General features: G+C 52.6%; 1 protein-coding gene across 1 annotated transcript in view; it reads left to right on the forward strand.

The window, feature by feature from the left end:
• Positions 1-14434, forward strand: part of CACNG8 (calcium voltage-gated channel auxiliary subunit gamma 8) — a 23015-nt gene that overhangs the window by 8117 nt on the left and 464 nt on the right. Inside the window, exons 3-5 of the mRNA XM_017497982.2 lie at positions 9727-9810; positions 11270-11410; positions 13914-14433. Of these exons, the coding sequence (XP_017353471.1) occupies positions 9727-9810; positions 11270-11410; positions 13914-14433 (745 nt within the window). The remainder of the gene's footprint in view (positions 1-9726; positions 9811-11269; positions 11411-13913; position 14434) is intronic.

Consider the following 14434-nt stretch of genomic DNA (forward strand, 5'->3'; position numbering starts at 1 on the left):
TTTTAGTAGAGACGGGGTTTCACCATGTTGACCAGGATGGTCTCGATCTCTTGACCTGGTGATCCACCCGCCTCGGCCTCCCAAAGTGCTGGGATTACAGGCTTGAGCCACCGCGCCCGGCCCGTCGTTCTTACACTTATTATTTTTTGTCTTTTTTTCCCCCTTTTAGGTGACAACGAGGTCTCGCTATATTGTCCAGGCAGGTCTCAAACTCCTGGGCTTAAGCTGTCCTCCCGCCTCTGCCTCTCTAAGACCTGGGATTACAGGCATGAGCCGCCGCGCCCAGTGACTCTGTTGTTCTTGTAATTGTCGTTCATTCGTCACTGGAGGCTCACAATAACCCTGCAAAGTAGGTACTTTATTTATTTATTTATTCTCTTTTTTTGGAGACAGAGTCTCACGCTGTCGCCCAGGCTGGAGTGCAATGGCACAATCTTGACCACTGCAACCTCCACCTCCCAGGTTCAAGCGATTCTCCTGCCTCAGCCTCCTGAGTAGCTAGGACTACAGGCGTGCACCCACCATACCCGGCTGATTTTTGTACTTTTAGTAGAGAAGGGGTTTCACCATGTTGACCACGCTGGTCTCGATCTCCTAGCCTCAGGTGATCTACCCACCTCGGCCTCCCAAAGTCCTGGGATTACAGGCATGAGCCATCATGCCTGGCCGGTACTTTTATTATTCCCATCTTCTAGAAGAAGAAGTGAAGGCTCAGAGAGGTGAAGTGAGTTGTCCAAGGTCACACAGCTAATATGCAGTAGGGTCTGACTTTGTTTTTGTTTCTGATTTTTTTTTTTTTTTTTTTAGAGATGGGGTCTCACCACATTGCCCAGCCTGGTCTAGAACTCCTGAGCTCAAGCAATCCTCTCTCCCCAGCCTCTCAAAGTGCTGGGATTACAGGCATGAAGCACCACGCCCGATCCAGCATCTGGATTTGAATCCAGGTCTGTCTGCTTTTCTAGGAGAACAAAGCAACAAATCCACTTGCTTTCAGCCCATCGCAGCTGCAGGGGTGTAGAAACTGGACCTCCCTAAGTCATTGCCTCCTGCCGTCACTATGTCCCTGGGAACTCTTGGGCTCAATTCCCTTCTCCCTCTGACGTGTGTCTGAAAGATGCAGCAGAATGTAATGATTGAAACAAGCTCCGAGGCTGCTCTGCCTAAGGAGCAACCATTCTTTATTCCCTTACTTTCTTTGATAAACTTGCTTTTGGCCGAGCATGGTGGCTCATGCCTGTAATCCCAGCACTGTGGAAGGCCGAGGCGGGAGGATCCCCTGAGGCCAGGAGTTCCAGATCAGCCTGGCCAACATGGTGAAACCCTGTCTCTACTAAATATACAAAAAAAATACCTGGGAATGGTGGCGGGCACCTGTAACCCCAGGTACTCGGAAGGCGGAGGCAGGAGAATCGCTTGAACCCGGGAGGCAGAGGTTGTAGTGAGCCGAGATCGGACCACTGCACTCCAGCCTGGGTGACAGAGCTAGACTCCATCTCAATTGAAAAAACAAAAATTAACACAAAAACACTTGCTTTCACTTTATTCTCTCTCTTTTTTCTCTTTTTTCTGAGACGGAGTCTCACTTTGTCGCCCAGGCTGGAGTGTAGTGACGCGATCTTGGCTCACTGCAACTTCTGCCTCCCAGGTTCAAACAACTCTCCTGTCTGAGCCTCCCAAGTAGCTGGGATTACAGGCACCCATCACCACACCTGGCTAATTTTTGTATTTTTAGTAGAGATGGGGTTTCACCATGTTGGCCAGGCTGGTCTCGAACTCCTGACCTCAAGTGAGCTGCTGCCTTGACCCACTTTACTCCTTTTTTTTTTTTTTTTTTTCTTTTTGAGATGGAGTCTTGCTCTGTCGCCCAGGTTGTAGTGCAGTGGCACCATCTCGGCTCACCGCAACCTCTGTCTCCCAGGTTAAAGCAATTCTCATGCCTCAGCCTCCTGAGCAGCTGGTACTACAGGCGCCTGCCACCACACCTGGCTAATTTTTTGTGTTTTTAGTAGAGACGGGGTTTTGCCATGTTGGCCAGGCTGGTCTTGAACTCCTGACCTCAAGTGATCTGCCTGCCTCAGCCTCCCAAAGTGCTGGGATTACAGGCATGAGCCACCATGCCCGGACCCACATTACTCTTAAAAGAAGAAGAAAAAGAAACAAATTCTGAGAAATAAGACTGGCTGGGTTTGCCTCCTGTCTGCTGCATCCAGCATTGTGACCTTGGCCTTATATTTCACCTTGCTGTGCCTCCATTCCATCATCAGGGAAATGAGAATCCTAATGGACCCTAGCACAGGGCCAGGAGGAAATCAATGAGCTAATATAAGTAAAGCATTTCAAAGACGAGCAGGCCCAGAGGAAGAACTAGATGATAGAGATACATCTGTGTTGTTGCTCTGCTCTTCTCCTTATCATTATTGGGAATTCTAATGTGACCAAGCCCTGATCCCCTCTACCCTGATAACCCAGGAGTCCCAGCACTTCACAATAGAAATATAACAGAATAGTGGGCCAGTGGTTTACACCTTGTAATCCTAGCACTTTAGGAAGCCAAGGTGGGTGGATCACTTGAAGTCAGGAGTTCGAGGCCAGCCTGGCTGACATTGGCGAAACCCCATCTCTACTAAAAATATGAAAATTAGCCAGGCGTAGTGGAGCTCACCTGGAGTCCCAGCTACTCAGGAGGCTGAGCAAGGAGAATCGCTTGAACCCTGGAGGTGGAGGTTGCAGAGAGCTGAGATGGTGCCATTGCCCACCGGCCTGGGTGACAGAGTGGGACTCCATCTCAAAAGAAAAAGAAAGAAAAGAAAGATAGGGGGAGGGAGGGAAGAAAAGAAGGAAGGAAGGAGGAAGTAAGGAAGGAAGGGAGGGAGGGAGGGAGGCAGGGAGGGATAAAGAAAGAAGAAATACAACACAAGGCTGGGCCAGTGGCTTACCCTGGTAATTCCAGCATTTTGGGAGGCAAGGTGAGAGGACTGCTTGAGTCCAGGAGTTCAAGACCAGCCTGGGCAACATAAAAAAATTAAAAATTAGTTGGGCATGGTGGTACATCCCTGTAGTCCCTGCTACTGGGGAGGCTGAGGCAGAAGGATTGTCTGAGCCCAGGAGGACAAGGCTGCAGTGAACTATAATTGTGCCACTGCCCTCCAGCCTGGGTGACAGAGGCCCTGCCTCAAAACAAAATGAAACAAAAATTAAAACTTTTCTAGTAGCTACATTAAAATAATTAAAAAGGAACAGGTGAACTTAATATTTTATTTTATTTTATTTATTTATTTATTAAAGACGGGGTTTCACCGTGTTGGTCAGGCTGGTCTTGAACTCCCGACCTCAGGTGATCCACCCGCCTTGGCCTCCAAAGTGCTTGGATTACAGGCGTGAGCCACCACGCCCGGCCCTAACTTAATATTTTATTTAACCCCACAATAGCCAAGATATTATCACTTGAAGATGTAATAATCAATATAAAAATTATTAATGAAATCTTATACATTCTCTCCCTCTCTCTTTTTTTCTCCATCCTGAGTCTGAAACTCAGTGCATCTTTTACCCTCACAGAACCTCTCCATTGCCACATTTCCGGTTTTGGGAGCTGAGGGTGTCTGCATGGGATAGCCCAGCTTGTGCCCCCTCCTCAGGGATTTCGGCAGCGCCCTGGGTCCTCTCTCAGGGCTCAAGCATCTGGACCCACAGCCTTATTTATTAGTGCCAACTACAGAAAGCTTCTGCACTAGCACTTTGCCTGGCTTATTATCTCATGGAGCTCGTGCCATTTGGCCAGGGGGAACTGAATCTGGTGGCCAGCAAGGGGAAGTGACTCAGTCTGGACCTCCCACCATGTGAGGGGCCCAGCGCTTTGGATCCCAGTTCTCCTTAACCCTCGCATGCCCAGGTCTGCCCTAAGAAGGCCCTGGGGGAGATTCAGGGTCACGACATCACCATCCATGCACAGGAAAAGCTGCTAGCATGATCAGTGGCATCAGCCTTCACTACTGTGTATTCTGTGCCTAACTTTCTTTTTTTGTGAGACAGTCTTGCTCTGTCACCCAGGCTGGAGTGCACTGGCGTAATCTCTGCTCACTACAATTTCTGCTGCCCAGGTTTAAGCAATTCTCCTGCCTCAGCCTCCTGAGGAGCTGGGATTACAGGCGCCCATCACCACGCTGGGCTAACTTGTATTTTTTAGTAGAGGTGGGGTTTCATCATGATGGCCAGGCTGGTCTTGAACTCCTGATCTCAGGTGATCCACACACCTCAGCCTCCCAAAGGCTGGGATTACAGGCATGAGCCATTGCACCCAGTTTTCTGTGCCTAACTTTCTTTCTTTCATTTTTTTGAGAGGGAGTTTTGCTCTTGTCACCCGGGCTGGAGTGCAGTGGCATGATCTTGGCTGACTACAACCTCCACTTCCCAGGTTGAAGTGATTCTCCTGCCTCAGCCTCTGGAGCGGTTGGGATTACAGGCATGCACCACCATGCCCAGCTAATTTTTGTATTTTTAGTAGAGAAGAGGTTGCACCATGTTGGCCAGGCTGGTCTTGAACTCCTGTCCTCAGGTGATCTACCTGCCTTGGCCTCCCAAAGTGCTGGGATTACAGGCGTGAGCCACTGCGCCCGGTCTTCTGTGCCTACCTTTCATTGAAATCTCACTGAAGCCTGTAAAGTCACACTACCGTCCTCATTTTCCCAATGAGGCAGCAGATGCTCAGGGACAATCCAGTTCCAAACCCACACAGCTGGGAAGTGGTGCTTTCGGATGTGTGTCCCGAGAGCTGGATTCAGAGCCTGTGGTCAGTAACCCCCATAGCCACCAGGCTCTACTGTCTTAAATATGCTGACCTCCCAAACTGAGCTGTGCTGGAAGGAAACTCCGCCCCATCACTCGCCCACCACGGGGCATTGGGCAACTTCTTCAGCTCTCTGCCTCAGTCTCCTCATTTGTAAAGCAAGGATGCTATTGCTGCCTACCTCCCAGGGTTTGTCCTAGGGACTGAGCGAGTTATTAACCACCTGTCCAATGCTTGGAGCAGTACGTGGTGCGTCGTTAGCGTTCAGTCAGGGCTAGTTATAATTACCGTCACCACTAAGCTGGTCAGCGATTCAGTGTGGCATGTGGTTTACATGCTCAGTCTCATTTAATTATCACTAATCTTTTGAGGGAACTACTATGATCCCATTCAAGAAAGGAGGGACCAGGCTGGGCGTGATGGCTCACGCCTGTAATCCCTGCACTTTGGGAGGCTGAGGCGGGAAGATTACAGGATCAGGAGTTCAAGACCAGCCTGGCCAACGTGGTGAAACCCTATCTCTGCTAAACATACAAAAATTAGCCGGGTGTGGTGATGGGTGCCTGTAGTCCCAGCTACTCAGGAATTGCTTGAACCCAGGAGATGGAGGTTGCTGTGAGCCGAGATCATGCCACTGCACTCTAGCCTGGGTGACAGTGAGACTCCATTTCAAAAAAAAAGAAATGAAAAAAAAAGGAGGGACCTTCAGCTCGTAATCATACCTACCACACTATGGTGGATGTGCTGATGGGTAAGAGTTTGCACGTGGGAGTAGTATTTTCACTCACTCATTCACTCGTTCATTCATTCATTCATTTTGAAAATTGTAGTAAATTATACATAACATAAATTTACCATCTTCATCATTTTGAAGTATGCATTTCAGTAGTGGTAAGTACACTCATGTTGCTTTGCAACCAATCTCCAGAACTCTTTCATCTTGCAAAACGGAAACTCTGTACCCGTTAAATCACTCCGCATCCCCACACCCTCCAGCCTGGCAACTACCTTGCTACTTTCTGTCTCTATGAATTTGATTATTCCAGGTATTTCATATAAGTGGAATCATACAGTATTTGTCTTTTTGTTACTGACTTATTTAGCTTAGTATAACGTCCTCAAGGTTTTTCTTTGTTTATAGCATGTATCATAATTCATTTCCTTTTTAAGGCTGAATAATATTCCATGGTATGTACATAGCACATGTTGTTTATCCATTCATCTGTCAATGGCCATTTGTGTATTCCCACTTTTTGGCTATTGTGAACAATGCTACTATGAAGACAAGTGTATGAATATCTACTTGAGTCCCGACTTTTAATTTTTTTGGGTCTATCCCCAGTAGTGGCATTGCTGGATCATATGATGATCCTATGTTTAGTTTTTTGAGGAAGCTCTGTACTGTTTCCATAGCCACTGCACCATTTCACATTTCTACCATCAGTGCACAAGGATTCCAACTTCTCCACATCCTTCACAACACTTGTTATTTATTTATTTTTGAGACAGAGTCTCGCTCTGTCGCCAGGCTGGAGTGCAGTGGTATGATCTTGGCTCACTACAATCTCTGCCTCCAGGGTTCAAACGATTCTCCTGCCTTGGCCTCCCAAGTAGCTGGGTCTACAGGCGTGCGCCACCACACCTGGCTAATTTTTGTATTTTTAGTAGATATGGGGTTTCACCATGTTGACCAGGATAGTCTTGAACTCCTTGACCTCAAGTGATCCACCCGCCTCAGCCTCCCAAAGTGCTGGGATTACAGGCATGAGCCACCATGTCCAGGATATTAATTTTTAATAGTAGCCATGCTAAAGGATATGAGATGGTATTTCATTGTGGTTTTCATTGCATTTCCCTAACGATTAGTGAAATTGAACATCTTTTCATATGCTTGTGGCCCATTCAATCATTCTTTTTTTTTGAGACCCAGTCTTGCTCTGTCACCCACACTGGAGTGCAATGGCATGATCTCAGCTCGCTGAAACCTCTGCTTCCCAGGTTTAAACAATTCACCTGCCTCAGCCTCCCAAGTAGCTGGGACTACAGGTGTGCACCACCACACCCAGCTAACTTTCATATATTCCGTAGTAATGGGGCTTTACCCTGTTGGTCAGGCTGGTCTCAAACTCCTGACCTCAAGTGATCTACCCAGCTTGGCCTCCCAAAGTGCTGGGATTACAGGCATGAGCTACTACACCTGGCCCATTCATTCATTCTTTCATTAGAAATACTTACTAAGCATTCAGTATGCACTAGGCACTGTTCTAGGTGCCGGTTATAGTGTTGAACAGCCCAGATGCTCACATTCGTGATGTGTGTTTGAGTTTTGCTGCCAGCATCCATCAGCTGTGAAATGATGACCCCTTTCTGTGCCTCGGTTTCCACATCTGGGTAATGGCTGCCATATATCAACTGCTATCAACTGAGCACTTAATTGTGTTCCAGGCAAAGTGCCAAATCTCCACCTGGACCCAGTCCATCATATCAGTCCCATGAGGTAGGTCCTGTTCTCTCCATGTGTGTGTGTGTGTGTGTGTGTGTGTGTGTTTTGGGACAGAGTCTTGCTCTGTTACCCAGGCTGGAGTGCAGTGGCTTGATCTTGGCTCACTGCAACCTCCGCCTCCCGGGTTCAAGCGATTCTCCTGCCTCAGCCTCCTGAGTAGCTGGGACTACAGGCAGGCGCCACCACGCCCAGCTAGTTTTTGTACTTTTAGTAGAAATGGAGTTTCACCCTGTTAGCCAGGATGGTCTCAATCTCTTGACCTCATGATCTGCCTGCCTTAGCCTCCTAAAGTGCTGGGATTACAGGCATAAGCCACCACACCCGGCTGTTCTCTGCATTTTATAGGTGGGGACACTGAAGCAAGTCGGCCTATGTAGCACCAGCAAGGACACAGAAAAAGGAAGTGGTGGAGGCCAGCACTTTAGGAGGTCCAGGCAGGCAGATCACGTGAACTCAGGAGTTTGAGACCAGCCTGGGCAAACTGGGCAACATGGAGAAACCCTGTCTCTACAACAAATGCAAAAATTATCTGGGCATGGTGGCACAAGCCTGTAGTCCTGGCTACTCGAAAGGCTGATGCAGGAGGATCACTTGAGTCCAGGAGGGGGAGGTTGCAGTGAGCTGAGATTGCACCACTGCACTCCAAACTGGGGCAAGAGAAGGAGACCCTGTCTCAAAAAAAAAAAAAGACGCTCCAATATCTAACATTTGGCTGCCATAAGACATAAACCACACGATGTTTCATAGGACTCTTGGGAGCATCAGATGAGTTGGCCCACCTAGGAAGCACCCAACGCACGTCAGCCTGTGGCAGTATTACCCGCTTTGTATTTACTCTTCCCAGCTCCTCCTTTATCCCTATTCTTTCCCCTGCTTTCCTTTGCTGGCCACGGTCTGCCTCTGAGCTCCCCTTCTGCTATGCTTATATGCATTCATTCATTCTTCATTCAACCCTCATTTCTTTCTTTACTTTTTCCTTTTTGAGACGGAGTCTCACTCTGTCCCCCGGCTGGGGTACAGTGGTGCAATCTCGGCTCACTGCAACCTCCGCCTCCTTGGTTCAAGCGATCCTCCTGCCTCAGCCTCCCGAGTAGTTGGGATTACAGGTGCCTGTCACCACACCCAGCTAATTTTTGTATTTTTAGTAGAGATGGGGTTTCACCATTATTGGCCAGGCTGGTCTCAAACTCCCAACCTCAAGTGATCCGTCCTCCTTGGCCTCCCAAAGTGTAGGGATTACAGGTGTGAGCCACCATGCCTGGCCTCAACCTTAATTTCTCGTGGTCTCCCATGTGTCAGGCCTAGTGCCAAGAAATGCTGGCACACAGAGGAATCAGACTCCCATGCCCTACCCCCTCCAGGAACTCCCAGCTTGCCAAGGACAAAGAAGATCATCTATCAAGTAATGCATGTCCTACCGGGCACCTAAGAGCAGGAAACGGATCCAAGTTTGGTGGGAGGAATGAGTGCGTGTGTGTGTGTGTGTCTAGGGAAAGCTTCCTAAAGAGGGTGCCTCCTGAGCTGCCTGCTGCAGGTAAGTACTACATCAGCAAGGAATGTGAGCAGAATGTTCCACCGCATGAGTAGAGGCCTGCAAAACTGGACAGAGCTGGGCAGTTGAGGAAACCGCATTTTTTATATATTTAATTTTTTCCCCAGCTTTGTGCTAGAGGTAGTAAAATATTAACTGTTCCCAAGGATGAGCAGATAGATGAGGATGGGCATCTTAGGAAGGGATGGAGATGAGACCCCTAGAGGCATACTCCATCCTCTCCACACACCTCTGCTTCCTTTAACCACTCCCTCTCTCCAGAAGGTTACAGGTTCCCTGCAGAAACAGACTGGAACTTCTCTCCCTCTCTCTAGCCCCTGCCTCCCGCCGTCTCGCTACACGCAGGACTGGAGACTACAACTCCCATGATCCACTGCGGCTGCTCGTCCCACAACTGGACTCTAGACTTCACAGGGTCTCATGGGAAATGTAGTCCTCATTGTCTTCCGCATCCCTTTGTTTTTTCCCACGCATTTCCAGACTTTCCAACCAATTTAGAGGTGGAAAGGCGCCTTGTTATTGTTGAAGCCAACAATACCCTCTTTCTTACAGAGATGGGAGTCGAAGTCCAGAGTGCTGGAGCAACTGAGCCCAGCTTACAGGGCCAAGGTCCCGTGGCCTTGCTGTGAGTGCTGGAAAGATTGGACTTTGGGGTTTTTTTCTTGATTTTCTTCTTTTCTTTAACAGGCGGGGAAACTGAGACCCGAGAAGTTGACAGTTTGTCCCATATCACGAGTCGGGCTCAGGAGCCAGGACTTGCGGTCTCCCAAGCAGCCCAGAGACAGAAGGGGTTTGGGGGAAGGGCAGAGTCGGTTGTTCAGTGGGGTTGTCCAGCCCCCAACCCCGAAGTACCTGCCCCCACCACTGCCCTCCCCGCTCCTCCAGGGTTGAAAAGAGGCGTCTGCGTGAAGATCAATCATTTCCCGGAGGATACGGACTACGACCACGACAGCGCGGAGTATCTACTCCGTACGTGGGGGTCCGGGACAGACGTGGGGAGTGGGGAAATCGCGGGGCCTGGAGGGCGTCGGGGAGGGCGCCCGGAGAAGGGACTGGGACCCCGGCACTTGGATCGACACGCTGTGGTTTAGCTTCCCAGCCAATCCGAGTCCAGATGGTGAGATCCTCTGGTTCCCGATTGGCTGCGTGCTCTTGCTCCCGCCCCCTCCTCTCACCTTGGGGCGGGCTGAGGGAGGATCCTGGGCTCCGATTGGCTGCCTTGCTATCTCGGGCCCTCGCGGCGACTCCGCGCCGTGACTGGTTGTGGATTCCCGGGCTGGGATTGGCCGTGGGGCAATCTGCGGCGGGGACGGGCCACTCCCGGGAGCCGGCTGGGAAAGCCTGTGTTGCCATTGGTAGCTACCCCGAGAACGCGGCAAATCCTAAATGATGATTGGCTGCGGCCTCAGCCAGGCTCCGAAATTGCAAAATCTGGTTGCCTGGGGTTTTAGGGGTGGGTGGAAAGGAAGGACTGCAGAGAAAGAGAGAAGCGGGGCGGGGGGAGACTGAGAGATTAAGGGAAGAAGGGAGGGAGGAAAAGAGGGAGAGAGACTCAGAGGAAACCAGGCCTAAAGGGAGTGGGGAGGGAGGGAGTGGAGAGAAGTGAAACCTGGAAGATAGAAGAAGCCTGGCAGAAAAGGAGGGGAGAGAGACCCAGGAAGATAGAAGAGACCAGGCAGAAAAAGGGACAGTGGGAGAGAACTAGGAGGACAGATGAGGCCAGGCAGAAAAAGGGGGGAGAGAGCTGGGAAGATAGGTGAGGCCAGGCAGAAAAAAAGAAGGGGGGCTAGGAAGACAGATGAGGCCAGGAAGATAAGAAGAGAGAGGGGAGACTGACCCAGAAAGACAGAGGAAGCCAAGCAACAAAACGAGGGAGGGAACAGGGAGAGAAGGGAAGAGAAACTCAGAAATAGATTCAGCCTGGTAGAAAAGGGAGGAAGAGGGAGGAAGGAAGGTAGAGAGAGAGAAAAAAAACCAGACTGATGAAGCGTGGCAGAAAATGGGAGGGGGTGTGAAGAGAGGTAGTAAGTGATTTGCGGGATATGGAGAAAGAAATTAGCAGAAGAGAGGAAGGGAGGGACGAGAAAGAAAGAAAGGGAGAGGATTCATGGAGAAGTTTAGAGAAACCCCGGCAAAGTGATTAAAAGAGGGAGAAAAATGTTTCTGGAGAGAGAAAAAACAGTCCGAAGTAGAAAGAAAAGGACAAAGAAAAAAAGGGAAAGGAAATCAGACCGAGAAATAGAGAAAATTTAAAAACAGGAGAGAGAATCAGGCAACAGTAAAATCAAACACACAGAACACGGCCGGAGAGGGAGGAGGACAAAACTGGCGGGAGGCGCCGCGAGATGGGGGGCCGGGAAGGGGGCGCAGGCGGCCGCCTCTGACCGCCCTGGCTCTCGCTCCTTTTCCTTTCTTTCCTCTCCCGCAGGGGTCGTCCGGGCCTCCAGCATCTTCCCCATCCTTAGCGCCATCCTGCTGCTGCTCGGGGGTGTGTGCGTGGCGGCCTCTCGCGTCTACAAGTCCAAGAGGAACATCATTCTGGGCGCAGGGATCCTGTTCGTGGCAGCAGGTGAGAGGCAGAGGGAGGGGGCGGCCGGGGCGGCCTACCTGTGCGCGCACGTGTGCGTGCAGGTGCGCACGCGCGTGTGTGTGTGTGTGTACAAAGCCACCCTGCCCCGAGCACCCCCGGGGGCCCGGAGCCTTCCTAGGCGGTCCCCAAGCTCCATCGCCACCCGCTGGGTAAGGTGGGTGTAGTCTTCGCGACACCTTTGGAGGAGGGAACCAGCACTGACAGGTGTCTGGCACATAAGACGCCCAGGGATTAAGATCCTAAACCCGCCGTCCTGGAGACGGAAGGGGAGGAGCTGGGGGACGGGGTGGGACCTCGAGACAGAATTGGGCTCTAGAGGCTAGAGAGGCGGGGCTGGGCCTTGGAGGGCGGGCCCAGGAGAGGGAGAAAGTTATCTGGGCGCGCCCCTTAGGAAACCTTGGTGGATCCAAGAGTGGGGGCTGGTCCTGGGAAACCGTCCCCGGAAGTGGAAGCTAAAGGGGTTGGACCAGGGAGACTGAATCGGGCCCTTGCCCGTTGCCGTTTGGAGAAGGAGAGGCTAGAAAAGACGGGGCGCTGAATGGAAAAGCCAGAAGGGGAGGGGTTTTGTCCTTAAGGGCACAGAGAGTCAATCTGGCTGATTCAAGCCAGAGGCCGACCGAAGCCAGGCCGTATCTGCGACTGGCCGTCTCAAGAGTTAGGGCCTAGACGAGCAGAGACCTAGGACTGGAACACTCAAGAGGCACGACATGAAGGGGTAAGACCCCCTTTCTACCCTGCATGAGTAGCATTGGGAAATTCCAGTGGGCGGAGCTTTTTTGGAGAAGTAGAATACAGAGAAGAAGGAGGGTTTTGCATATTTAAAGAGCAGGATGGCCGGGCGCGGTGGCGCAAGCCTGTAATCCCAGCACTTTGGGAGGCCGTGGTGGACAGATTGCCTGAGGTCAGGAGTTCGAGACCAGCCTGGCCAACATGGTGAAACCCCGTCTCTACTAAAACTATAAAAAATTAGCCGGGCGTGGTGCCGCGCGCCTGTAATTCCAGCTGCTTGGGAAGCTGAGGCAGGAGAATCGCTTGAACCCGGGAGGCGGAAGTTGCAGTGAGCCGAGATCGCGCCATTGCACTCCAGCCTGGGCAACAAGAGCGAAACTCCATCTCAAAAAAAAAAAAAAAGAAGAATTAGAGCAGGTTATGCTTTGGGGATGGGTCTAGATCTGCAAAGTTTGGGGCTTGGAGGACCTGAAAGTCCGGAGTAGCGGTACCTGGGACCAGGGAGGGCCCTGGCCAAGAGCTGCATGGGGCGGGGTTTGGTAATCTGGAGGTGGGCCTAGAGTAGAAGGCGGGGCCTGCTTTATCAAGGGCAAATTTTTGACCAGCAGAGGAGGGCCTAGAATGGATACTCCCGCAGGAATTATATGATGAAGAGAGAGTTTAGGTAAGTGATAGGCAGGGCCTGGTCACAGCAGGATGACATCATTAACAGAGTTCAAAGGAGCAGAGGGGCGGGGCTTGGGGAAAACCCAGGTTTATAGCGTTAAGGGTGGCGTTAGACTAACTAGGTCAGGGCCTGGAAACTCATCTCATCAAAGGTGGGTTTTCGACCAGTCAGAGCAGGGCCTGGACTAGCTGCGGTGGATTACCACCAGCCAGGTGGGGTTTAGACCAGCAGAGGTGGAACCTCAGCTAGAGGAGTGGGGTTTATGCCAAGTGGGGGCAGCCCAGACCATCTGGGGGTGGGTCTTAGATCACGTAGGGCTGAGTTTAGACCAGCCTGGGCTGGGTTAGGCCAGCAGAGGTGGGGCCTGGGCTCTCCCGGGGCAGGACCTGGACCATCCAGGACCATGTCGGAACCATTCAGAGCAGGGCCTGGACCACCTGGGGGTGGAGTTTAGACCCTGAGATGGGACTTGAACCAGCCTGGGCCAGGACCACGTAGGATGCTGTCTGGACCATTTGGGGTCCTAGACCAGTTGCAGGTGGCGTTTAGATCAATGGGGGTGGAGGTGGGGTCCCAGACCAGCTGGGGCTTAGTTTAGACCAGCCAGGGCTGCGTTAGACCAGCACGGAGTTGGAGGGGGAGGCTGGGGAGGAAGTGGGGCGGAGCCGCTAGGCAATCGGGGGCAGGACCTGGACCATCCTGGGGTTGAGACCATGTGTGGGGGTGCTCAAGCCTATGGGCAGGACCACCCATGATGCAATCTGGACCATAGGCGGCCCTCCACCACCTGGGGGAGGCGGTTTAGATCAGCCGGGGTTGAGCTAGCTGGGACTGGGCCTGAGCCCTCTGAGTTGGAGCTTAACCGGCCGGGCCGCGCCTGGAGCGTTGGGCGGGGAGTTGCGTTCCCTACGGCAGGACTTGGTCAGCCGGATCCAGGACGAGGGTGTAGCCCACTTCTGGGGGGGGCTACAAGCGCCGGGGGGAGGTGCCTGGGCCCGCTGGCGCCGGCTGACCTGGGCCGGAGGGGGGGGGGCGGGGCCGGGCCGGGGGTGGCCTCGAGGCTCCCGTCTGACCGTCCCCGCCCAGGCCTGAGCAACATCATCGGCGTGATCGTGTACATCTCGGCCAACGCGGGCGAGCCGGGCCCGAAGCGCGACGAGGAGAAGAAAAGCCACTACTCGTACGGCTGGTCCTTCTACTTCGGCGGGCTGTCGTTCATCCTGGCCGAGGTCATCGGCGTGCTGGCCGTCAACATCTACATCGAGCGCAGCCGCGAGGCGCACTGCCAGTCTCGCTCGGACCTGCTCAAGGCCGGCGGGGGCGCGGGCGGCAGTGGCGGGAGCGGCCCCTCGGCCATCCTCCGTCTGCCCAGTTACCGCTTCCGCTACCGCCGCCGCTCCCGCTCTAGCTCCCGCTCCAGCGAGCCGTCGCCGTCGCGGGACGCGTCTCCCGGGGGCCCCGGGGGCCCGGGCTTCGCCTCCACGGACATCTCCATGTACACGCTCAGCCGCGACCCCTCCAAGGGCAGCGTGGCCGCGGGGCTGGCGGGGGCCGGCGGCGGCGCCGGGGGGGCGTTCGGCGGCGGCGGCACGGCGGGGGGCGGCGGG

The sequence above is a fragment of the Cebus imitator genome, unplaced genomic scaffold (genome assembly GCF_001604975.1).
Source record: "Cebus imitator isolate Cc_AM_T3 unplaced genomic scaffold, Cebus_imitator-1.0 Scaffold235, whole genome shotgun sequence".
Lineage (NCBI taxonomy): Eukaryota > Metazoa > Chordata > Mammalia > Primates > Cebidae > Cebus > Cebus imitator.